The sequence below is a fragment of the Cervus elaphus genome, chromosome 28 (genome assembly GCF_910594005.1).
Source record: "Cervus elaphus chromosome 28, mCerEla1.1, whole genome shotgun sequence".
Classification (NCBI taxonomy): Eukaryota; Metazoa; Chordata; class Mammalia; order Artiodactyla; family Cervidae; genus Cervus; species Cervus elaphus.
In genome coordinates this window covers 20,745,676-20,773,551 of record NC_057842.1, presented here as the reverse complement: position 1 = coordinate 20,773,551, position 27,876 = coordinate 20,745,676, and the positions used below count along the sequence as shown (strand labels likewise).

At 39.8% G+C, this 27,876-nt stretch overlaps 1 protein-coding gene across 2 annotated transcripts in view; it reads right to left on the bottom strand.

Moving 5' to 3' along the window:
• The window catches only part of MEI4 (meiotic double-stranded break formation protein 4), a 235,044-nt gene that overhangs the window by 60,531 nt on the left and 146,637 nt on the right, over window positions 1–27,876 (bottom strand). For both annotated transcript variants that reach the window (XM_043890502.1, XM_043890501.1), the window contains one exon: window positions 20,698–20,829. In XM_043890502.1, the coding sequence (XP_043746437.1) occupies window positions 20,698–20,829 (132 nt within the window). The remainder of the gene's footprint in view (window positions 1–20,697; window positions 20,830–27,876) is intronic.

Genomic DNA, 27,876 nt, shown 5'->3' with positions numbered 1-27,876 from the left:
AAGACTCTACACATGGACATCACCAGGTGGTCAACACTGAAATCAGATTGATTATATTCTTTGCAGCCAAAGATGGAGAAGTTCTATACAGTCAGCAAAAACAAAAGTAGGAGCTGACTGTGGCTCAGATCATGAGCTCCTTATTGCCAAATTCAGACATTAATTGAAGAGAGCAGGGAAAACCACTAGATCTTTCAGGTATGACCTAAGTCAAACCACTTACAATTATACAGTGGAAGTGACAAATAGATTCAAGGGATTAGATCTGACAGACAGAGTGCCTGAAGAATTATGGATGGAGGTTCATGACACTGTACAGGAGACAGGGATCAAGACCATCCCCAAGAAAAAGAAACACAAAAAGGCAAATGGGTTATCTGAGGAGCCCTTACAAATAGTTGAAAAAAGAAGAGAAGCAAAAGACAAAGGAGAAAAGGAAAGATATAACCATCTGAATGCAGAGTTCCAAAGAACAGCAAGGAGAAATAAGAAAGTCTTCCTCAGTGATCAGTGCAAAGAAATAGAGGAAAACAATGAAATGTGAAAGACCAGAGATTTCTTTAAGAAAATTAGAGATACTAGGGGAACATTTCACGGAAAGATGGGCATGATAAAGAACAGAAATGGTATGGACCTAAAAGAAGCAGAAGATATTAAGAAGAGGTGGCAAGAATACACAGAACAACTATACAAAAAATATCTTCATGACCCACAATGGTGTGATCACTCACCTAGAGCCAGACATCCTGGAATGCAAAGTCAAGTGGGCCTTAGGCAGCATCACTACGAACAAAGCTAGTGGAAGTGGTGGAATTCCTTTTGAGCTACTTTAAATCCTAAAAGATGATGCTTTGAAAGTGCTGCACTCAATATGGCAGTAATTTGGAGAACTCAGCAGTGGCCACAGGACTGGAAAAGGTCAGTTTTCATCCCACTCCCAAAGAAAGGCAATGCCAAAGAATGTTCAATTTACAGCACAACTGCACTCATCTCACACGCTAGCAAAGTAATGTTCAAAATTCTCCAAGCCAGGCTTCAACAGTACGTGAACCGAGAACTTCCAGATGTTCAAGCTAGATTTAGAAAAGGCAAAGGAACCAGAGATCTAATTGCCAACATCCACTGCATCATCGAAAAAGCAAAAGAGTTTGAGAAAAAACATCTTCTGTTCTACTGACTACACCAAAGTGTTTGAATGTGTGGATCACAACAAACTGTGGAAAATTCTTAAAGTGATGGGAATACCAGATCACTGTACCTGCCTCCTGAGAAATCTGTATGCAAGTCAAGAAGCGACAGTTACAACAGACCTGGAGAAACTGGTTCCAAATTGAGAAAGGCATATGTCAAGGCTGTATATTGTCACCCTGTTTGTTTAACTCATATGCAGAGTACATCATGCAAAATGCTGGGCTGTATGAAGCATAAACTGGAATCAAGATTGCCAGCAGAATTATCAATAACCTCAGATACGCAGATGACACCACCCTTATGGCAGAAAGCCAAGAACTAAAGAGCCTCTTGATGAAAGTGAAAGAGGAGAGTGAAAACGTTGGCTTAAAGCTCAACATTCAGAAAACTAAGATCATGGCATCCTGTCCCATCACTTCATGGCAGATAGACGGGGAAACAATGGAAACATGAGAGACTTTTACTTTTTGGGCTCCAAAATCACTTCAGATGGTGACTGTAGCCACGAAATTAAAAGACGCCTGCTCTTTGGAAAAAAAGTTATGACCAACCTAGACAGCATAATAAAAAGTAGAGACATTACTTTGCTGACAATTGTCCATCTAGTTAAAGCTATGGTTTTTCCAGTGGTCATGTATGGATATGAGAGTTGGACTATAAAGAAAGGTGAGGAGGAGCCAAGATGGCGGAGGGATAGGATGGGGAGACCAGTTTCTCTCCTACAAATTCATCAAAAGAATAACTGAATGCAGAGCAAACTTCACAAAACAACTTCTGATCGCTAGCTGAGGTCATCAGGTGCCCAGAAAAGCAACCCATTGTCTTCGAAAGGAGGTAGGACAAAATATAAAAGATAAAAAGAGAGACAAAAGAGCTAAGGACGGAGATCCGTCCCGGGAAGGGACTCTCAATAGAGGAAGTTTCCAGACACCAGGAAACCCTCGCACTGGCGGGTCTGGGGGAAGGTTTTGAATCTCGGAGGGCAACCTGACTGGGAGGGGAACAATGAATAAAACCCACAGATTACCAGCCTAAAAGCAACTCCCAGCAGAAAAGTACCCCAGACGCCCGCATCCGCCACCAGCAAGTGGGGGCGGAACAGAGAGGAGCCGGCGACATTGCTTAGGGTAAGGACCAGGCCTGAGTGCCCTGAGGACAATCGGAGGGAGCTTGTGTGAATTACCAACTTAAACTGTGGGACAGTAAGAGAGAGAGAGAAAATTAAACGGCCGGAACACACTGCCGGCCATTCGCAGAACAAACGGCCCGAGCAAGTCCAGAGAAGAGCTCGCAGGCTGCGGACTGACCCAGCCCTGCCGGAGGCTGGAGGCAGAGGGGAGGGGAAAGGGGCAGGCTCGGCCCCAAGGATCGCATCCCCTACGGCACTGCAAACAGGCCTCTAGTTTCTAACCAAAGACCTCCTGAGATTCTAGATGGTCGACATCCGCCGGGAGGGTCACGGGGAGACACAGGGCGCAGGCATCCGACCGGCCCGGGGTGGACTGGGGCTGGGGACATGGAGGTCAGAAGGCGCACAGACCTGACGGGCGCCGGCGGAAACTGAGGCTGGGACCGCGGAGGGGAGAAGGCGCGCCGCACCCGGGGAGAGTGCGCCCATCAAGCCCCTGGCTGCCTAAGCCGCTCGGATGGGGAAGGCACAAAAAGCAGGCGCGGCTTTTTGTTCCACGCTTTTGTGGAACACCCGAGGGCTGGAACCGCGCGCAGCGCAGGGCACGCTCCATATAGAGCAGCCGGGAGCCTGAGCAGCGTAGATGGGAAAGCAGTGCCAGCAGCTCCCCGCAGCGCGAGGGAACTAGCAACCTGAATAAGAGACCACCTCCGCCCGCCTGTGTCAGGGCGGAAATTAGGCACTGAAGAGACCGGCAAACAGAAGCCAAATAAACAAAGGGAACCGCTTCAGAAGGGACTGGTGCAACAGGTTATAATCCCTATAGGTAACACCGACTACACCGGAAGGGGCCTGTAGATATCGAGAAGTGTAAGCTGGAACGAGGAGCTATCTGAAACTGAGCCGAACCCACACTGACCGCAACAGCTCCAGAGAAATTCCTAGATATATTTTTACTTTTTTTTTTTAAAGAAAAAAAAAATTTTTTTTTCTTTTTCATTTTTTCTCTTTTATTTTCTTTTAAAATTCCCTATTACTCTCCCATTACTCCTTAACTTTCATTTTCATAGACTTTTATGATTTTTTTAATTAGGAGAAAAAATTTTCTTTCTTGTGTTTTTTTTTTCTTCCTGTTTCTCTTCTATTTTCTATTTTTCTTTTTCTCTTATTTCCTTTTAAAGTCCTCTATTACTCCTCTACTACTCCTTAATTTTCATTTCCATTACACTATAACCTTACAAAAAAAAAGAGAGAGAGAGAAGCCCTATTTTTAAACCGAACTTCATATATATTTCTAAAAATTTTTTTTGTGTGTTTTGGTTTTTGTTTTTAATATAGTATTTTTAAGAGTCTAACCTCTACTCTAGATTTTTAATCTTTGTTTTTCAGTATATGATTTAAATTGCGGACATTTAAGAATCCAAGATTCAGTTCCCATTTTCATTCAGGAGTGTGTTGATTATTCTCTCCCAATCTTGACTCCTTTTTCTACCTCAGAACACCTCTATTTCCTCCTTTCGCCTTCTCTTCCCAATCCAATTCTGTGAATCTCTGTGGGTGTCTGGGCTACGGAGAACACTCTGGGAACAGACAACTGCGTAGATCTATCTCTCTCCTCTTGAGTCCCCCTTTCTCTCCTCCTGCTCATCTCTATCTCCCTCCTCCCTCTCCTATTCTTTATGTAACTCTGTGAACCTCTCTGGGTGTCCCTCACAGGGGAGAATCTTTCGCCATTAACCTAGAAGTTTTATTATCAGTGCTGTATAGTAGGAGAAGTCTTGAGACGACTGGAAGAATAAAACTGAAATCTAGAGGCAGGAGACTTAAGCCCAAAACCTGAGAACACCAGAAAACTCGTGACTACATGGAATTTTAAGTAATAAGAGACCGTCCAAAAGCCTCCATACCTACACTGAAACCAACCACCACCCAAGAGCCAATAAGTTTTAGAGCAAGACATACCACGCAAATTCTCCAGCAACGCAGGACCATAGCCCTGAACGCCAACATACAGGCTGCCCAAGGTCACACCTAACATATAGACACATCTCAAAACTCATTACTGGGCACTCCATTGCAGTCCAGAGAGAAGAAATCAAGTTCCACGCACCAGAACACCGATGCAAGCTTCCCTAACCAGGAAACCTTGACAAGCCAATCGTCCAACCCCACCCACTGGGTAAACCCTCCACGATAAAAAGGAATCACAGACCTCCAGAATACAGAAAGCCCACTCCAGACACAGCAATCTAAACAAGATGAAAAGGCACAGAAATACCCAACAGGTAAAGGAACATGAAAAATGCCCACCAAGTCAAACAAAAGAGGAAGAGATAGAGAATCTACTTGAAAAAGAATTTAGAATAATGATAATAAAAATGATCCAAAATCTTGAAAACAAAATGGAGTTACAGATAAATAGCCTGGAGACAAAGATTGAAAAGATGCAAGAAATGTTTAATAAAGACCTAGAAGAAATAAAAAAGAGTCAATTAAAAATGAATAATGCAATAAATGAGATCAACAACACTCTGGAGGGAACCAAGAGTAGAATAACAGAGACAGAAGATAGGATAAGTGAGGTAGAAGATAAAATGGTGGAAATAAATGAAGCAGAGCGGAAAAAAAGAAAAAAGAATCAAAAGAAATGAGGACAACCTCAGGGACCTCTGGGACAATGTGAAACGCCCCAACATTCGAATCATAGGAGTCCCAGAAGAAGAAGACAAAATGAAAGGCCATGAGAAAATACTCGAGGAGATAATAGCTGAAAACTTCCCTAAAATGGGGAAGGAAATAGCCACCCAAGTCCAAGAAACCCAGAGAGTCCCAAACAGGATAAACCCAAGGCGAAACACCCCAAGACACATATTAATCAAATTAACAAAGATCAAACACAAAGAACAAATATTAAAAGCAGCAAGGGAGAAACAACAAATAACACACAAAGGGATTTTTATAAGGATAACAGCTGATATATCAATAGAAACCCTCCAGGCCAGAAGGGAATGGCAGGACATACTTAAGGTAATGAAAGAGAATAACCTACAACCTAGATTACTGTACCCAGCAAGGATCTCATTCAGATATGAAGGAGAATTCAAGAGCTTTACAGACAAGCAAAAGCTGAGAGAATTCAGCACCACCAAACCAGCTCTTCAACAAATGCTAAAGGATCTTCTCTAGACAGGAAACGCAGAAAGGTTGTATAAACGTGAACCCAAAACAGCAAAGTAAATGGCAACGGGACCACACCTATCAATAATTACCTTAAATGTAAATGGGTTGAATGCCCCAACCAAAAGACAAAGATTGGCTGAATGGATGGATACAAAAGCAAGACCCCTATATATGCTATCTACAAGAGACTCACCTCAAAACAAGAGACACCTACAGACTAAAAGTGAAGGGCTGAAAAAAAATATTTCACGCAAACGGAGACCAAAAGAAAGCAGGAGTCACAATACTCATATCAGATAAAATAGACTTTCAAATAAAGGATGTGAAAAGAGACAAAGAAGGACACTACATAATGATCAAAGGATCAATCCAAGAAGAGGCTATAACAATTATAAATATATATGCACCCAACACAGGAGCACTGCAATATGTACGGCAAACGCTAACGAGTATGAAAGAGGAAATTAATAGTAACACAATAATAGTGGGAGACTTTAGTACCCCACTCACAACTATGGATAGATCAACTAAACAGAAAATTAACAAGGAAACACAAACCTTAAATGACACAATGGACCAGCTAGACCTAATTGATATCTATAGGACATTTCACCCCAAAACAATCAACTTCACCTTTTTCTCAAGTGCACACGGAACCTTCTCCAGAATAGATCACATCCTGGGCCATAAATCTGGTCTTGGAAAATTCAAAAAAATTGAAATCATTCCAGTCATCTTTTCTGATGACAGTGCACTAAGATTAGATCTCAATTACAAGAAAAAAATTGTTAAAAATTCAAACATATGGAGGCTAAATAACACGCTTCTGAAAAACCAACAGGTCATAGAAGAAATCAAAAAAGAAATCAAAATATGCATAGAAATGAATGAAAATGAAAACACAACAACCCAAAACCTATGGGACACTGTAAAAGCAGTGCTAAGGGGAAGGTTCATAGCATTACAGGCTTACATCAAGAAACAAGAAAAAAGCCAAATAAATAGCCTAACTCTACACCTAAAGCAATTAGAGAAGGAAGAAATGAAGAACCCCAGGGTTAGTAGAAGGAAAGAAATCTTAAAAATCAGGGCAGAAATAAATGCAATAGAAACTAAAGAGACCATAGCAAAAATCAACAAAGCTAAAAGCTGGTTTTTTTTTTTTTTAATTTTTTTATTAGTTGGAGGCTAATTACTTCACAACATTTCAGTGGGTTTTGTCATACACTGATATGAATCAGCCATAGATTTACACTTATTCCCCATCCCGATCCCCCCTCCCATCTCCCTCTCCACCCGATTCCTCTGGGTCTTCCCAGTGCACCAGGCCCGAGCACTTGTCTCATGCATCCCACCTGGGCTGGTGATCTGTTTCACCATAGATAGTATACATGCTGTTCTTTTGAAATATCCCACCCTCACCTTCTCCCACAGAGTTCAAAAGTCTGTTCTGTATTTCTGTGTCTCTTTTTCTGTTTTGCATATAGGGTTATCGTTACCATCTTTCTAAATTCCATATATATGTGTTAGTATGCTGTAATGTTCTTTATCTTTCTGGCTTACTTCACTCTGTATAAGGGGCTCCAGTTTCATCCATCTCATTAGGACTGGTTCAAATGAATTCTTTTTGACGGCTGAGTAAAATTCCATGGTGTATATGTACCACAGCTTCCTTATCCATTCATCTGCTGATGGGCATCTAGGTTGCTTCCATGTCCTGGCTATTATAAACAGTGCCGCGATGAACATTGGGGTGCACGTGTCTCTTTCAGATCTGGTTTCCTCAGTGTGTATGCCCAGAAGTGGTATTCCTGGGTCATATGGCAGTTCTATTTCCAGTTTTTTAAGGAATCTCCACACTGTTTTCCATAGTGGCTGTACTAGTTTGCATTCCCACCAACAGTGTAAGAGGGTTCCCTTTTCTCCACAGCCTCTCCAGCATTTATTGCTTGTAGACTTTTGGATAGCACCCATCCTGACTGGTGTGTAATGGTACCTCATTGTGGTTTTGATTTGCATTTCTCTAATAATGAGTGATGTTGAGCACCTTTTCATGTGTTTGTTAGCCATCTGTATGTCTTCTTTGGAGAAATGTCTGTTTAGTTCTCTGGCCCATTTTTTGATTGGGTCATTTATTTTTCTGGAATTGAGCTGCAGGAGTTGCTTGTATATTTTTGAGATTAATCCTTTGTCTGTTTCTTCATTTGCTATTATTTTCTCCCAATCTGAGGGCTGTCTTTTCACCTTACTTATAGTTTCTTTTGTAGTGCAAAAGCTTTTAAGTTTCATTAGATCCCATTTGTTTAGTTTTGCTTTTATTTCCAATATTCTGGGAGGTGGGTCATAGAGGATCTTGCTGTGATTTATGTCGGAGAGTGTTTTGCCTATGTTCTCCTCTAGGAGTTTTATAGTTTCTGGTCTTACATTTAGATCTTTAATCCATTTTGAGTTTATTTTTGTGTATGGTGTTAGAAAGTGTTCTAGTTTCATTCTTTTGCAAGTGGTTGACCAGTTTTCCCAGCACCACTTGTTAAAGAGGTTGTCTTTTTTCCATTGTATATCCTTGCCTCCTTTTTTTGAAAAAATAAACAAAATTGACAAACCATTTGCAAGACTCATTAAGAAACAAAGAGAGAAGAACCAAATTAACAAAATTAGAAATGAAAATGGAGAGATCACAACAGACAACACTGAAATACAAAGGATCATAAGAGACTACTACCAGCAGCTCTATGCCAATAAAATGGACAACTTGGATGAAATGGACAAATTCTTGGAAAAGTATAACTTTCCAAAACTGAACCAGGAAGAAACAGAAGATCTTAACAGAGCCATCACAAGCAAGGAAATCGAAACTGTAATCAGAAATCTTCCAGCAAACAAAAGCCCAGGACCAGATGGCTTCACAGCTGAATTCTACCAAAAATTTAGAGAAGAGCTAACACCTATCTTACTCAAACTCTCCAGAAAATTGCAGAAGAAGGTAAGCTTCCAAACTCATTCTATGAGGCCACCATCACCCTAATTCCAAAACCAGACAAAGATGCCACAAAAAAAGAAAACTACAGGCCAACATCACCGATGAACATAGATGCAAAAATCCTTAACAAAATTCTAGCAAACAGAATCCAACAACATATTAAAAAAATCATACACCATGACCAAGTGGGCTTTATCCCAGGAATGCAAGGATTCTTTAATATCCGCAAATCAATCAATGTAATACACCACATTAACAAATTGAAAGATAAAAACCATATGATTATCTCAATAGATGCAGAGAAAGCCTTTGACAAAATTCAACACCCATTTATGATAAAACTCTCCAGAAGGCAGGAACAGAAGGAACATACCTCAACATAATAAAAGCTATATATGACAAACCCACAGCAAGCATCACCCTCAATGGTAAAAATTAAAAGCATTTCCCCTGAAATCAGGAACAAGACAAGGCTGCCCACTCTCACCACTACTATTCAACATAGTGTTGGAAGTTTTGGCCACAGCAATCAGAGCAGAAAAAGAAGTAAAAGGAATCCAGATAGGAAAAGAAGAAGTGAAACTCTCGCTGTTTGCAGATGACATGATCATCTACATGGAAAACCCTAAAGCCTCTACCAGAAAATTATTAGAGCTAATCAATGAATATAGTAAAGTTGCAGGATATAAAATTAACACACAGAAATCCCTTGCATTCCTATATACTAACAATGAAAAAACAGAAAGAGAAATTAAGGAAACAATACCATTCACCATTGCAACAAAAAGAATAAAATACTTAGGAGTATATCTACCTAAAGAAACAAAAGACCTATACATAGAAAACTATAAAACACTGATGAAAGAAATCAAAGAGGACACAAACAGATGGAGAAACATACCGTGTTCATGGATTGGAAGAATCAATATTGTCAAAATGGCTATTCTACCCAAAGCAATCTATAGATTCAATGCAATCCCTATCAAGCTACCAACGGTATTTTTCACAGAACTAGACCAAAGAATTTCACAATTTGTATGGAAATACAAAAAACCTTGAATAGCCAAAGTAATCTTGAGAAAGAAGACTGGAACTGGAGGAATCAACCTGCCTGACTTCAGACTCTACTACAAAGCCACAGTCATCAAGATAGTATGGTACTGGCACAAAGACAGAAATATAGATCAATTGAACAGAATAGAAAGCCCAGAGATAAATCCACGAACCTATGGACACCTTATCTTTGACAAAGGAGGCAAGGATATACAATGGAAAAAAGACAACCTCTTTAACAAGTGGTGCTGGGAAAACTGGTCAACCACTTGTAAAAGAATGACACTAGAACACTGTCTAACACCATACACAAAAATAAACTCAAAATGGATTAAAGATCTAAATGTAAGACCAGAAACTATAAAACTCCTAGAGGAGAACATAGGCAAAACACTCTCCGACATGAATCACAGCAGGATCCTCTATGACCCACCTCCCAGAATATTAGAAACAAAAGCAAAAATAAACAAATGGGACCTAATGAAACTTAAAAGCTTTTGCACAACAAAGGAAACTATAAGCAAGGTGAAAAGACAGCCCTCAGATTGGGAGAAAATAATAGCAAATGAAGCAACAGACAAAGGATTAATCTCAAAAATACACAAGCAACTCTTGAAGCTCAATTCCAGAAAAATAAATGACCCAATCAAAAAATGGGCCAAAGAACTAAACAGACATTTCTCCAAAGAAGACATACAGATGGCTAACAAACACATGAAAAGATGCTCAACATCACTCATTATCAGAGAAATGCAAATCAAAACCACAATGAGGTACCATTACATGCCAGTGAGAATGGCTGCTATCCAAAAGTCTACAAGCAACAAATGCTGGAGAGGGTGTGGAGAAAAGGGAACCCTCTTACACTGTTGGTGGGAATGCAAACTAGTACAGCCACTATGGAAAACAGTGTGGAGATTTCTTAAAAAACTGGAAATAGAACTGCCATATGACCCAGCAATACCCCTCCTGGGCACACACACTGAGGAAACCAGATCTGAAAGAGACATGTGAACCCCAATGTTCATCGCAGCACTGTTTATAATAGCCAGGACATGGAAGCAACCTAGATGCCCATCAGCAGACGAATGGATGAGGAAGCTGTGGTACATATACACCATGGAATATTACTCAGCCATTAAAAAGAATTCATTTGAATCAGTTCTAATGAGATGGATGAAACTGGAGCCCCTTATACAGAGTGAAGTAAGCCAGAAAGATAAAGATCACTACAGCATACTAACACATATATATGGAATTTAGAAAGATGGTAATGATAACCCTATACGCAAAACAGAAAAAGAGACACAGATGTACAGAAAAGACTTTTGGACTCTGTGGGAGAAGGCGAGGGTGGGGTGTTTTGAGAGAACAGCATGTATATTATCTACAGGGAAACAGATCGCCAGCCCAGGTTGAATGCATGAGACAAGTGCTCGGGCCTGCTCCACTGGGAAGACCCAGAGGGACTGGGTGGAGAGGGAGGTGGGAGGGGGGATCGGGATTGGAACACATGTAACTCCATGGCTGATTCATGTCACTGTATGACAAAACCCACTGCAATGTTGTGAAGTAATTAGCCTCCAACTAATAAAAATAAATGAAAAAAAGAAAGAAAGAAAGAAAAAATGAAAAAAAAAAAGAAAGTTGAGCACCGAAGAACTGTTGCTTTTGAACCGCGATGTTGAAGAAGACTCTTAAGAGTCCCTTGGACTGCAAGGAGATCAAACCAGTTCATGCTAAAGGAAATCAGTCCTGAATATTCATTGGAAGGACTAATGCTGAAGCTAAAGCTCGAATACTTTGGTCACCTGATGTGAAGAGCTGACTCATTTGAAAAGACCCAGATGCTGGGAATGATTGAAGGCAGGAGAAGGGGACAACAGAGGATGAGATGGCTGGATGGCATCACCACCTCGATGGACATGAGTTTGAGCAAACTTCGTAGTAGGTGACTGACAGGGAAGCCTGGCCTCCTGCAGTCCATGGGGGTGCAATGAGTTGGACACAACTTACTGAGTGAACTGAGCAATTTATGACTTCCCAGAACCTCTTTAATACTTTGCCATGTTAATCTTTTTTACATTTAGCCATTCTTGTCACTGTCCATTGCATTTCTCTGCCGACTAATCAAATCGCACTTTATTCAGGTATTTACTGTCCATTCCCTTGTAGCTTAGTTGGTAAAGAATCTGCCTGCAATGCAGGAGACCCGGGTTTGATTCTGGGTCATGAAGATCCCCTTTAGGAGGAAATTGCAACCTACTCCAGTATTTTTGCCTGGAGAATCCCATGGACAGAGGAGCCTGGTGCACTACAGCCCATGGGGTTGAAAGAGTCACATACGATCTAGCGACTAAACCACCAGCAGTATGTATTCTTTCATGCATTTAAATATCTTGCTCACTTTTTATACTGAGTTGCTGATCTGTTCTTTCCTGATCAACTTATCTTAAGATATGTCTAAAATCAATAGGCCACAAGTGTGTGCTGTATTTCAGGCTTATCTACTTGGTAGCTTTTCCGTAAACTCTAGGATTTTCTCTGTTTCTAAACATGATGACTCTAAATTCAGTTTTACTGCTTCCTCTCTCAAAGTACAGCAGTCTTATTGCAGTGGCAAGGCGGGCTCGTACAAGGATAACTGCAAGTGAGGAGACAGAACATTCCTTCCTTGTTCCTTACCTTTGGTGAAAAGCATTCAGTCTCTCACCATGGTATATCCATTAAGGTTTTCACAGAAAACAAAATTTATTGTGCTGAGAGTTTCCTTCTGTTCTTACTTTTGTATTTTCTCGAAAAAATCATGAATGGGTGGTGAATTTTGGCAACTGATTTTCCTGCATATACTCAGATAATGTGGGTCTTTCTGTTAATATTATGAATTATACAGATTGTTTTATGAATGTGAAAACAGCTTTTCTTTCCTGAGATAAATCTCACGTGAACATCATGTACTATTTTCTTGTATGTTGCTGAGTTCTATTTCAAATTCACAGTAAGGATTTTACTTCTGTGTTCATGTGAGAGAGTCTGAGTTTGTTTTCAGTTTTGCTTTGTTTTCCTGCAATGTCTGTCTAGTTTTGACATAAAGTAACGACAGCCTCAGGAAATGAGTCAGAAATGTTCCTTATTCTTTCAGTCTCTAAAGAGAGTTTGGGTAGTTTCTTGCTTAAATGCATAATAAAATTTATTTGGCCCCAGAGTGGTCTTTGTAGAGAAGTTCATAATTTTAAATACACTTTATTTAATTAGTGTAATTTAGGTTTTCTACTTTTTCTTGAGTGAGTTTTGGTAATCTTCAGCTTTCAAGGAATGTGTGCATTTAGTCTATATTGTTGAGAACACTGCCAAAATTTTTTTCATATTTATATTTACTTATTCTATTTTCACAGTTTTCTTGGTATATACTGCTTTTATATTTATGTTGAAATTTCCTGTTTGTCTCCTTCTTATTCATGTTTTATTTTTCTAATCGAATGAAAGCTTCCTTAAATTCTATAGTGCTTTAAAACTTTCACAAGTTTCACACACATGATTTTAAGTCATCCTATAATAGCCACTTTTTCCTCCTATCCCTGTATTGTCCCTCCCCCACCTTCTCCCCACTGGTAACTACAAGCTTCTCTTCATCTGTGGGTTTGTTTCTTTTTTTGCTATATTCATTAGTTTGTTGTATTTTTTTACATTCCACATATAAGTGATGTATTTGTCTTTCTCTGTCTTACCTCATTTAATATAAGGTTCTCCAAGTCTATCCATGTTGCTACAAACGGCAAGATTTTATTCTTTTTGTTATTGCTAAGTAGTATTCCAGTGGGCATCTCTGTGTGCGTGCAGTCACATCTTTATCTACTCATCTCTCGATGGACACTTATGTTGCTTCTGTAACTTGGCAATCATAAATAATGCTGCTATGAACACTGAGGCACATATATCTTTTAATTAGTATTTTTTGGATATATATACCCTGAAGGTGGAATTGCTGAGTCACATGGTAGTTCTATTTCCAGCTTAATGAGAAACTTCCATACTGTTTTCCACAGTGGCAGTACCAATTTACATTCCCACCAGACTGTGTACAAGGGTTTGCATTTCTCCACATCCTTCCTAACACCTGTTATTTGTGTATTTTATGATGACTACCATTCTGAGAGGTGTGAGATGACATCCCACTGTGACTTTGATTTACATTTGCCTGATGATTAGTTATGTTGAGCATCTTTTCATGTGCCCATGAGTTAATCAGCTATTTTTGATGTTGAGCTGTATAACTCCTTATATATATTCTGTATTATATATATATTCAGGATTAATTTCCTAGAGGATGGACTGGTTTTATCTCCTTGCAGTCCAAGGGACTCTCAAGAATCTTTTCTAGCATCACAATTTGAAAGGATCAATTTCCACTTAGCATTCACACCCTGAATATTCATAGGAAGGACTGATGCTGAAGCTGAAGCTCCAAAACTTTGGTCACCTGATACAAAGACTTAACTCACTGGAAAAGACCTTGGTGCTGGGAAAGACTGAAAGCAAAAGGAGAGCATGCAGTAGAGGATGAGATGGTTAAACAGCATCACAGACTAAATGGACACGAATTTGAGCAAACTTCTGGAGATAGTGAAGGACAGGGAAGCCTGGCATGCTGCAGTCCATGGTGTCACAAACAGGTGGATGCAACATGGCAACTGAACAACAATAATGTTCTTCCAGCAGCCAGCTACTTTACCTGTGAATCAACCAGTTCTCTTTGTGGTGTGTTGCCAAGCTCTGTTAGAATACGTCTAAAATAGTCTTTATCCTAGAACTATAAAGTACTATAGTGCTAAGGTCCAACATTTTAGGGTCTCCACTGAATGCCTTATTAAACAAGGTCTTGGTTTTATAGCTGGATAGAATCTGGATTATCCCAAGCACTGTGTGAGGTCTGGCTATTGTTCAGCTCAAACTCTTTGTAGTATTTCTTTTCTGAGTAGTTTTCCTTTATCTGGCCTTGTGAAGTGTCCTCCTATATATGTGCAGCTTAATAGTCAACAAGAAATCAAGAAAACCTCTGCAGAAATTACTTGAACTCTTCCTTTTCAGAGTTTTCTTCTCTCCATGACCCTGACCCAGAATTTCCCTACATCAGTTCTCTGGAACTCCAGACTCTGACCCACCAGTTCAGTGAGAGTGCTGGGACTGGTGGGCCTCCAGGCCAAAAGTCAAGGCAATCATGGGCTACATTGTTTATCTATCTTAAAAATCACAACTCTGTATTGCTTATTGTCTAACACTCACTAATTCGTGTGTCTGTCCAGAGTTTTAGCTATTTACATTGGGAAGGGTACTCTGTATGTCTAACACTCTTTTTACTAGGTTCAAGAAATTTTATTTTAAAAAGACAATTTGTTACACTTTTTCCAAAAATTCATCTTAATATGCAAATTTGAGATGCAAATCTCCAATAAGAATTGCGTCAAAGGAGCTTGCATAACTCAGTGAAGCTACAAGACATGCCTTGTAGGGCCACCTAAGACAGAGGGGTCACAGTGAAGAGTTCACAAAATGTGGTATACTGGAGGAAGAAATGGCAAACCAGCTCAGTATTCCTGCCACGAGAACCCCGGAATAGTATGAAAAGTCAGAAAGATATGACACTGGAAGATGAGTCCCCCGAGGTCAGAAGGTTTCCAACGTGCTACTGGGGAAGCGCAGAAGGCAATTACTAACTGCTCCAGAAAGGATGAAACAGCTGCGCCACAGTGGAAATGACACTCCACTGTGGATGTGTCCAGGGGTGAAAGTAAAGTCTCATGCCATAAATAACAATACTGCATAGGAACCTGGAACGTTCAGTTCATGAGTCAAGGTAAATTGGATATGGTCAAGCAAGCAGGAGTTAGCAAGAGTGAACATTGAAATCTTAGGAATCAGTGAACTAAAATAAACGGGTTATGGACAAATTTAATTCAAGTGACCATTACATTTACCAACGTGGGCAAGAATCCCTTAGAAGAAATGGTATAGCCCTCTGTGGGGAGAGAGCAAATTGGCGTGTTCAGGCTCTCTTACCCCACGTGTTGTAAATAATGATTATGTCACAGATCATTCATAGCACTGTGCATGCACGTCGCGAGGTGCTCACTTGGTGTGGTACATGTGTGTGAGCTCCACCTAGAAAGTGGCAGCATCACCGCTGCATCACGGCTGTGTCCACTGGGCCAGCCACAAGTGGAGAGAAGCTGTGTTATGGCTGCCATGCCCGCAAGGGGATAGTAGGCATGCCTGCAGTTCCTATGACTCCTCAAGTCTCTGTCCAGCCTCGTAACTCACACCTTGCCTACGCTGGGTTCAAGACAACCGGTGCCATGAACAAGATCAGCAACACACCCTTACAGTCAACAAGAGAGTCCAAAAGTGCAGTCCCCAAAACGACAGAATGATCTCGGGTCGTTTCCCTTCCACATCATGGTAATTTAGATCCAGGCCACTAATGGCAAAGCAGCAGAAGCTGACTAGTTCTATGAAGACCGATGAGACTTTCTAGAACAAGCACCAAGAAAAAAGATGTCCTTTTCATCCTAGGGACCTGAATGCAAAACTAGTAAGTCAAGAGATACCTGGAGTAACAGACATGTTTGCTATTCCAGATACTTGGAATAACAAACAAGCCACCTCGGGCTTCCCTGGTGGCTCAGCTGGTAAAGAATCCACCTGCAATGCAGGAGACCCAGGTTTAATCCCTGGGTTGGGAAGACACCCTGGAGAAGGGAACAGCTACCCACTCTAGTCTTCTGGCCTGGAGAACTCCATGGACTACATAGCCCATGTGGTCACAAGGAGTCACAACACTGAGTGACTTTCACTTTGGCCTTGGAGTACCAAATGAAGCAGAGCAAAAGCTATCAGAGTTTTGTCAAAGAAAATGCTGGTTATTGCAAACACCCTTTTCCAACAACTTGAGAGACAACTCTACACAGGGACATCACGAAGTGGTCAATAATGAAATCAGATTGATTGACATTTATAATATTCATCTAACATCTAATAGTAAAATAAAGCTGGTTTTTCCTTGCTAACTCTCCCACTCCACAGCACTTTTCTGAGTCCCTGTTCTCTTTCTGACTATGATTCCATGATTGCCATATAGTGATAGTCCCCTAATTTTTATGTTTGTCCCTCTTTGTCTCAAGTTTTAATTTCACATTTCTATGTTTGACAACTTCAATGTTTCTGCCTATTCAATATATACAAAATAAACTTTTTCTGTTCTCCAAGAAGCACTTTCCATTTTCCTAATTCTACTTAGTGACATTCATTTTTCCTCTTAGTTTTATAATATTAATTTTTACACTGATTGTCCTCTCTCCTTCACATTAAATATTTCCTGAGTCCTTTGTACAATACCTCTTGTATACAAGTGAGTATTTCTATTGCTGCTTGTAGAAGATTTATTGCATTGAGTGTCCCAAATATATGGCTTCCTTACATTCATGCCCCTTATATTCCCTTCTACTCTAACTCCATCTCTTACCACTGTTTTACTGAATTTCTGAGCCTTACATGTAGTAGACACCTTGAACTGACTAATCGTTAGTCATTATATACTCTTTTATAGTAAAAAAAAAATCTGGAAAAGTATAAAAGTAAATTTCCTATATTTCCTTGCTGCTCTGGTTCTGAATATGCTGTTAAGTTTAGAAATAAATGCACACAGAAAAACTGTATTAGCTGAAACTGAATCACACAGTGAGATTCAGGCTCTTTTATGGACCTTGTGTCTATAGTAGGAGCTTCTGGAGTCAGCAAGCGGCTTCATGATCATGATGGTGAGGGCAGCAATTCCTCTGAAACCAGATTTTGCTCAGTGATTGTGGCAGGAGGTTGTTCAGTCACCCAGTTGTGTCTGACTCTGCAACCCCATGGATTGCAGCACACCAGGCTTCCATGACCTTCACTGTCTCCCAGAGCTTGATCAAACTCAGGTTCACTGAGTTGACTGTGCCATCCAACCATTCGTTGCCCTCTTTTTCTCCTGCCCTCAATCTTTCCCAGCATCAGAGTCTTTTCCAGTGAGTTGGCTTTTCACATCAGGTGGCCAATAAAGTATTGGATCTTCAGTATCCATCCTTCCAATGAATATTCAGGGTGGATTTCCTTTAGGATTGATTGGTTTGATCTCCTTGCTGTCTAAGGGACTTCCAAGAGTCTTCTCTAGCAACATAGTTAGAAAAGACCAATTCTTTGGCACTCAGCCTTCTTTATGGTCCAACTCTCACATCTGTACGAGACTACTGGAAAAACCATAGCTTTGAATATACAGACTTCTGCTGGTTAAGAGATGACTCTGCTTTTTAATATGCTGTCTAGGTTTGTCATAGCTTTTCTTCCAAGAAGCAAGCATCTTTTAATTTCATAACTGCAGTCACTGTCCACAGTGATTTTGGACCCCAAGGAAATAAAGTTATGGAAGGGACCTAGGATTTTCTTCAACAATTCCATAGCTCTTCATGCATTTTTTCTTTCTCCTTAAATTGACTAGAGTAAATTCTGTCATCCATTAGTAAGAATGCTGATGAGTAGTTTCCTTGTCTTTAAACCATAATACTAATATCTTGAAAGGTTATTAAAATAATTGAATGGGACAATTCATGTAAAGCATGTTAAGACATATTATCTGCCAAAAACTAACTCTTGTTTTTGTGTTTTCACTCTTGTTTTAAAGTTGCTTAACAATCAGAATGCCTGGGTTTGAATCATGGCTTGTAGCATATGTTCTTTCTGCAAGCTTGGTCAAGCTGCTTAACTTTTCTACGGTTTGATTTCTTTATCTATAAACTAGGTAAAAAGCAAAACTACTTCATGTAGTTTGGCAAGGGAAGCCCAAAATTAATGACAATATGTTAATAATTTTTTTTCCTGTACTTTGTTATTCTCCACACAAATCTGATTCCATCAAACTAATTTCCCACATTGATTCCTGTTTTAATGCCACGAGCTCAACCTGTTTCCTCAGAGTTGGGCACACCTTTTAAAAATAACACTCAGTATCCTGACATTATATATTCTGTGTTTTTCAATTCAAATCCATTTTCAAGCTGTTCCTTTTTCATGCAATCTTTTCAAGGACCTGTAACCTACCTTGATCATTTTCTTGGTCTTGCAAACTCCTACAAACAGCACCATGCATTTTAACACAACACTGTTTTTTTCCATTAGTAAATGTGCCTTATTTCTTTCTTAAAAGGATTTTTTGCTCATTGAGATCATTAGTAACAACTAATTAAAAAAAAATCTAACAGAGCTCTTACAAGACTTCTCCATTTAACAGTGACTTGAAAAACTATTGACTAGATGATTCACCATGTCATTGACTGAAATCAATTAGATTACACAATATTTTGTCATTAAATGTAGAGAACTTAGATGTATGAATTTGGTTAAGTGTTTAATATTATATACACAATTTTCTTAATATTAATTTTTTTCTCTTTACCAAAACACTTCTGTCTCTAATTTCCTTTGATTGTGCTTACTTCTACCATAGAAACAATAATAATATTAGATGAACTGACAAAATGAACACAGAAAATATGTCACTGTCAACATTAAAACATGAGAATGACTTCTGTTCCTCAGATACATTTGTTAGCAGTGACATAAGACTCACAGATAAAAGGGCTTAGAGAATCGTATTCAAACTTGGTTGCACAATGGAATCACCTGGTGAGCTTTAACAGTATCGATGCAGTAAGCCCCCTACATGTGAACCTTCGAGCTCGCATGTCCAATGACATGTTAGTTCCCGTGCCTGGTGTGCACTGCCACATGCGTGCGTCCTCCACAGGTGTTGTGCTTCTGTGTACATTATTGCACACTACCGCACTGAATACAGAGTATGGTATCTTTACTTCAAGCCCAGGGTGTCCAGAAGCAAGTGTGAAAGCAGGGGTGAAGTAGCTGGCACTACTGGACTTTTCAAGGTATTGTACAATAAGATTTAAAATGTTTTACTTTTTTGTGTTTGCTTTTTAAGTATGTATTATTTGTGTGAAAAGTGTTATGAATGTATTACTGTACAGTACTGTATAGCCAAGCCAATTGTGTTAGATGGCTACTTAGGCTAACTTTTTTGGACTGAGAAACAAACTGGACTTACGAACATGCGCTCAGAATGGAACTTGCTTGTATGTAGGGGACTTAGGGTAATGTGTCAGCATGCTAAAAAGCAGAGATGTTACTTTCCCGACAATGGTCTGTCGAGTCAAAGCTATGGTTTTTCCAGTGGTCATGTATGGATGTGAGAGTTGGACCATGAAGAAAACTGAGCACCAAAGAATTGATGCTTTTGAACTGTGGTGTTGGAGAAGACTCTTGAGAGTCCCTTGGACTGCAAGGAGATCCAACCAGTCAATCTTAAAGGAAATCAGTCCTAAATATTCATTGGAAGGACTGATGCTGAAGCTGAAACTCCAATCCTTTGGCTACCTGATGTGAAGAACTGACTCATTTGAAAAGACCCTGAAGCTGGGAAAGATTGAAGGTGGGAAGAGAAGGGGACGACAGAGGATGAGATGGTTGGATGGCATCACCAACTCGATGAACATGAGTCTGAGTAAGCTCTAGGAGTTGGTGATGGACAGGGAAGCCTGGTGTGCTACAGTCCATGGGGTTGCAAAGAGTCGGACACAACTGAGTGACTGAACTGAACTACGGTACCTGCGTCTTAACCCCAGAGACCTCCATTTAATTCGATTGGCATACGCCTTGGCAACTAGATATTTAAAGTCAGTCAGATGAGTCTCATGAGCAATTAGAAATAAGAACCATTGGTCAGAGGTTATTCTCCACTCAGTATCCACTCTTGTTCACTTTCCTCTCACTTTAGGAACACACTACTTGCTTGGAGAGGCTTAAGGCCACTCCTTTGTCATTACTAGTAACACCTTTGGCACATATATACCAGTAAGGGCGATAAAATGGTATTATTTTGAAAACTATTTTATGAAAATATCTTTCTGTAATTCCAGCAGGCATTAACAATATTCACATATTACTAGAAAGAAGGTAATGATGAAAAGATCTGCCTGGCAAAAAGAGAGAGGAAGAAAAGGAAAAACAAGTTTACAGCTGCATTAATTAACTATAAAAGAAAGTTACAGTTTCAAGTTGTATGTACCTGGTCGATGGCACCCAGATCATCAGCAAAGCTGTTTACTTCTGACAGAAGCAGAGATATTATAGATCTTCTCAACAAGCTGCAACTTCCCAGGGTTACCAGACTCTGCGAGACATAACGCTGCACCTGAAACTACAGATCAAAATAAGTAGGCTTCTACTTTCTGTCAAGTCAGGTCAGAATATATTTAATGGGCATTTTCTAAGATTTACTACTGAGCTCTCTGCTGCGGGGAGCACAGAAAGTGTCAACATATTTCTGGGTCAGTCTCAAGCAAAACTGTGAAGTAGATAGATTATCACGATAGAAGCAATGAAATTTTATAGCAGTTAACATTTTGAAATGTGTGACAAGGTTCTAAAATGGAAGTTTTAGCTGAAGGACCAAAAGATCATATCGTTTAGATGATAGACTACATACAAAATGAATCAAGGGGATGACAAAACCAGACTCTCAGACCCTTAACCATTAAATATAGATATGGAGCTGTAGAGGTAGAGATAAAAAGGAAAGAGGAAAAGGTCTGAAGATGTCTTTGGGGAGAGGCCCACCTCCACGCTGCAGAGGGACGGGTGTGGGTGTCTATTCTGCACAAATCAAAAGAGAGGTCATTTAGAGCGAGGAGAAAAACATGTGGGACTCTGATTTTCCATCTAGAGGTAGCAAAAGAACTTATCATTCAATAAATTTCAAAGGACAGTGGGAGACAATAAACTATATCCCTTATAGTTATTAGGAGAATTGCCACTTGATTATCATTCACATTAAGGTACATATAACTCATACCTCAATTTTCATTAAATCTTTGCTTTAATATATCTGGGAGAAAGGAGGCTTCAAGGAGTATCTCAAAACACAAAAATAGCATCTACCTTGCCACTGCACTCTATGAGCTTAAAATCATATTGGGGAGACACTGCTTTTCTATATAAAATATTTAAATGACAATGCTAAATAACTAATGCCATATGACACTAAGAAATGCCATCTCTGTCCTTTAGGATGGACACTTAATGTAGATATTTCTCAAACTGATATTTTAATGATATGCTTTAAGAGCTAATCAGTGACATTAAAAAACTGAATAGATTATAAACTTCAAAAAGTGTCTATTATAAATCCATATGTGTATAACTAGCTGTTAATAATAATTTTCTAAATCAACTTACCAAATTTACAACTAAAACCACATCAATTTATTATCATAGCAAATCACAGTTATTTATCAATTATTTCCTAATAACATAAGTAGCTAAGACTCCCATCTTTTGTAACTCTTTAATATCATTTATTATATATCCCATTTTTTATAACATTTTTCTTTGTACCTGAAATAAAGAGTGCTCTTAGCTAAGTTCTGAAAAACTTCTATTGAGTACTTCACAGATGATGCAGTTGTTTACTTACCATTTTTCCTTAATATCTAATCTTTAGGGGATAGCTTAAAGAGAAGGTAAATTTCACAATAAAATGGACTTTACACAGTGGGGATGAAGTGAAGGTGTGACAAGCTGCAGACCCTGGGGCCCAACACTTGCCTGAGTCAAATCCCAGCTCCACGCTTACCAACTTGTACTAACAACTTACTAAACCTTATATGTCTCAGCTTACACTTCTGCAAAATACTGACTGGACAGCAGCACCTACATAGAGTCCTGCATGTGAAGTTAAGACAGCAAAAATGATTAACATAGGGCCAGGCCCCCAGTAAGTGTCCATTAAGTGTTAAATGTTACAATGTAGGATAGTAATATAAAGGCACTGAAGGTTATGTTTAATTCATTGACCCTTGAGATGTTAAATACTAGAAATAAAATCATTTGTCTAGAGTTAATACAGTCCTTTTAGAGGACACCGCTGAGAAGGAAAGTTCATCACAAAGCGTTTTTCCACTGTATGGCTGTGAAGTAAGACTGTTCTCCGATGTGACTGAGATCCATATGAGAGCAGAGACTAAGTGTATAGCCATTAGGATGATTTAAAATTCTGTGAATATTATTATAAAATGGTCTCTATTCTTCCTTCCATTTTAATTGACACTTGCCCTTTTGTAAATTGCAGGGAACTGTGAGAGAGGCTGAACTGGAGCCTGGGCTTTTATCACGTATGAGGCGACTGCAGTGGAAACCAGAAAAGGGCTTGTCAACGCCTCCACCACCCTTTTCTACTCCACAGCGCCTCTTATCTACATTTCAGGGACAGGAGGGCTAGAAAGAAATTTTGCAGATTCCTCTGCAGTTAGGATTCGGGATGTGATCTGAGCTCTGCCAGGTAGAGCACTCATTTGGGAACTGGATACTGCAGTGCATTTTAGAGTAAGAGAAGCAGGGCGCAGTCTGTAGCAGAGGCGGCGTGATTCTGGCTGATCCTGCAGCGGGTCCAGAGGACTCCTTCATCTCCAGGTTCTTAAACTCAGTAGAAGCCGCAGGATACTATTTTGGTGACCCACTGGCTTAGGGAGTCATCCCTATTAGCTCAAGGTTTCCCAAAGGTGCTTGGATCTATATATTCACCTGGAGGATTCGCAGACCTCAGTGACACATTGAAGTACTGGATTATCCAGGAGTGGAAATGCCTACCCACATGCCCAATAAATTTGCCTATCTGACCTGCACAGGAAATTGAAGGATCCTGGAGAATGCCAGTGAATTATTATAAAATTAGTCAGGCGGTGTTTCTACTTACACAGCGCTGATGACGGTTCCAGATGCAGCTCCCTGCCTCTGACACTTGGGAAGGCAGGTCCTGACCGGGGGAGTTTGCATTTACCTAGGATGCTGCAGTGTGCTTCTCCTGTCCTGTCCAGGCTGTGGCAACTTGCTGGCGCCACGCCATCATTCCGTTCACAGGATTCTGATTACTGAACTGGTCCAAGGACAGCATGCCAGTGCACTGGACGGATGGCACCATGCTGATATGGCAGGGCTCTGAGCGCCCCAGTAAACACACATGCATTTCAGAGAATGAGCCCCAGAAACTCAGGTGCCTGGTGCACTTGGCAAGTTTCGGGGTCTGACACACGTTGGAATACACTCCCCAAATGCAAAACATGTTGCTTTAGATGTAGCTCCCATCACTAATAAAAAGATACAATACTTGATGTGCCTCTGGATATCTGAGGCAACATATATCCCTTTGGTTTTTTTACTTAGATGTACAGACTGAGAAATCACAAGGCTGTGAATTTCAAGAGGGGCCCAGAAGAGCATATAAAGATCTCTAGAAGCTAAGGAAGAAGTTTGCTCCTCTAGGTGACGAACAAGAATGGATCTCATGACCAATAAGAGCCAATACCCCTGGAGCTAATCAGTATATTCTGTGAATTCTGCAGCCGTGACCCTAATCAGATAATCACAAAGGAGGGCATGTAGGTTTGGGGAGAAAGTCATACCTTTCTTGACAAGTAAATTTTATCCTTTATAGAAAAAAAAAAAAAAGAAGAAACTTCTTGCTTATGCTATTTGGCCCCAGTAAAGACTGAATGAGTTCCTGACTGTGGACACCAAGTGACAGTATGCCCAGAGCTGCTCATCTCAACCGGGTGTTATCTAAAGTCAAGCATACATGGCAATGTCCCATCATTCAGTTCAGTTCAGTTCAGTCACTCAGCCGTGTCTGACTCTTTGCGACCCCATGAACTGCAGCACGCCAGGCCTCCCTGTCCATCGCCAGCTCCCACAGTCCACCCAAACCCATGTCTATTGAGTCGGTGATGCCATCCAACCATCTCATCCTCTGTCGTCCCCTTCTCCTCCTGCCCTCAATCTTTCCCAGCATCAGAGTCTTTTCAAATGAGCCAGCTCTCCACATCAGGTGGCCAAAGTACTAGAGTTTCAGCTTCAACATCAGTCCCTCCAATGAACACCCAGGACTGATCTCCTTTAGGATGGACTGGTCGGATCTCCTTGCAGTCTAGGGGACTCTCAAGAGTCTTCCGCAACACCACAGTTCAAAAGCATCAATTCTTCGGTGTTCAGCTTTCTTTAGAGTCCAACTCTCATATCCATACATGACTACTGGAAAAACCATAGCCTTGACTAGACGAACCTTTGTTCGCAAAGTAATGTCTCTGCTTTTTAATACGCTGCGTAGGTTGGTCATAACTTTCTTTGCAAGGAGCAAGCGTCTTTTAATTTCATGGCTGCAATTTCATCATTAAGTAATTGTAATAGATCAAAATAGGGATCAAGCAGGAACAGAAAGCATGGGTAAAGTTTCCTTGGGCAGTTAGTTCCAACTAGAATACCACTTCATAAAAGGTTGAATAGTAGGAAACATGCTCTAAACCAGTGACCAATATACAACGTTCCTTCCCCCACATCCAGAATACACAGGTTCAGGAATCAATGTATGAAAGTGAGGCTGGGAACTCTCAAGAGACATCTAATGATTTATGGGCAAAGTGTTATTCCCATCCTTGTGGCACTGAATTTCTCCCTAGAGGTCTACATAAGCAAGTGAAAAATGCTTCCTACTGACTGACCCAGCAGTAGTTTCATGAACTGGAAGTTGAGGTTTCCACCTGGCTACATAGATTTCTTCATGCTACAACACCATTGGCAAAAGAGAGGTTCCTGGTGCAGCTGACTTCAGTGTGGAAGAAAACAGGGATTTACAATGTGATGGAGCAGGGAAGACTATACCTGGGATTTACAATGTGATGGAGCAGGGGAGATTATACCTGGGATTTACAACATAATGGGGTAGGGAAGATTATACCTGAGATCTACAATGTGATGGAGCAGGGGAGATTATACCTGAGATTTACAATGTGATGGAGCAGGGAAGATTATACCTGGGATTTACAATGTGATGGAGCAGGGAAGATTATACCTGGAAGCCAGGGACTGCCCTGTAGGACTGACACACCCGAGCGGCAGAAGTAAACAGAATACTACAGCCAGCTTCATGAGGTCAGACCCTTCAGAGATGAAACTGTATAAATCAACTAAGGTTCTGGCTGAGGACGAAGGGGAATGTGATTGGCAGTAGAAAAGAAAGTCAATACAAATCATAGACTCATAACCAGCTGTAGAACTTAAGGCCATGATGGGTTACTTTTTCCTTCCTCTGTGCTTGTGTGCGTGTGACTGTGTGCATGTATTTCATAATTTAGTCCATGAATTACAAAGTCTCAAACTAGAATTGTGTCTGAACTAGCACGGGGATGATTACCATCACATCACATCACATTACATCACATCACATGAAAGGACCAAAACTTTGAATCCTTCCTTTTGAAGAGAGGTCTACAGATTTTTGTTTCCACAGAGCTGGCACATTATGTTTTCATAACACAGTGCTGTTGCTATTGAGATTTGAGGGAAGTTCGAATATGGGAAAATGGAGCATATGAATGTTGAATAATTAAGAGGAGTGGTCCACAGCTGATAGACTGTAATCACCACTCAAATATTCTTCAAGCACACTTCAAGCACTAAAAAGGCTAATACTCTCCTTCAGAGATGGTTCTGGATATAATTTAAATGTTTGTAATTAGTACATCTTATTTAAGACATCGTGGAGAATTATTAATACTTGAGGAGAAAGGCAGGTTGTAGGGCATCCCATTTGAATGATGATAGTTTCCTAGAAGGTATAGCAGGATTCTGGAACAGCTGGAAGAATTCTTCCTGAATCATGAGATTCCTGATGATAAATCTCTATCATTTGAGACCAGCAGTTTTGGAGACTTCTGTCTCTACGCTGCCTCCATCAGGGCAAAAGCAGCAGCAGGACTGATTCCGTGGGTGTGTTTTACAAGAAGGGATTTTAAGACAAATACTAAAACTGGGCTTAAATGCTAGTACTAACCCAAAAGCTACAGATTCAGTAGAGAAAGAGAAAATATTTAAAAGAACCAAGTAAAGATTCAAGAATATGTGACATAAAAACTCAAGGTGGATGAGCTCAGGAGGACAATGAAGATGAATGAGTAAAGAGTTGATATACTTGAATACAGGTCAGTAGAATTTATGCAACTTGAAGAATGAACAGCATCTAGGGACACGTGAGACAATATACACAGCTCCATTGTAAGTGGATTCAGAAGGAAAAAAGGGGCCGAACAGGCAGAAGATGTTTGAAGAAACAATGGCTGAAAACTCTGAATCGGGTGAAAGACAGATTAAATGTACATTAAATGTACACATTCAAGAATCTCATTAACTTCAAGCAATTAGTATTAAAAAAAAAAAGCCTAGGCATATCAGGGCCAAATCCTGAAAACTGTGGATAAAGAGACAAACTTGACACCAATCAGAGAAAAATGACCCTTTACAGGGAACATAACATTACAAATAACAGTGGACTTCCCATCTTAATAATATAATCCATGAACATGAAATATGTTCTCTTTAATTTCTTTTGTTTTCTTTAATTTCTTAATATTTTGTGTTTTTAAGCAAAGATATCTTGTACTTTTCTTGAAAAGTTATTATTTTGTTATTTTTATACTAATACAAGTAAATTATTTTAATTTCATTTTACACTCAATCAGTTTTTAAGTATGTATTTAATATATAACTTTTCTGAGTATGTATTTTTTCTTAAACATGTGCAAGAACCTTGGGTTAGAAACAACTGAATTATCAATACATTCCTCCTAGAGTAAATAAGATAAATCAACAAGCCTAAGAATTGTGGGTGGGAAGTAAAAGAAAATTACATACATCTTCTTTGACTTCCTTTTTCCTTAAAAAAAATCAGCCATTAACGATTTTAAATAAAATATGTACTAAAATTATCATCATTAAAGTGATACAACTATGTACCATTTTCATGAACATTTGGGACACACTATGGATTCTGTAATCACCTGTATGTTCTCTAAAATTCCCATCACAGAGCCTCTCAGGATGCTTCTATAACTTAGTGTAGCTTGTTTCTCTCTGCTGCTGTAACTACTATATGACACTTATAACTCTTACTACTAAAATTTCCACCTCAGAGAGGTGAGATCATCTAGTCATTTAGAGTTCAGACTCTGGATCCAGACTCCTGTTCAAAACGTAACTCTGCAAACTATTCCCTATGTGACCACTGCGAAGTAACCACACTTCTCTTTACCTCAGTTTTCTCATCTGTAAAAGGAGATTAAGAAAAGTTACAATTTCATAGGCTTGGTTTGAAAAATAGATGAGTTAATACATAGGACTTGTAACAGTGCTTGGCACACAG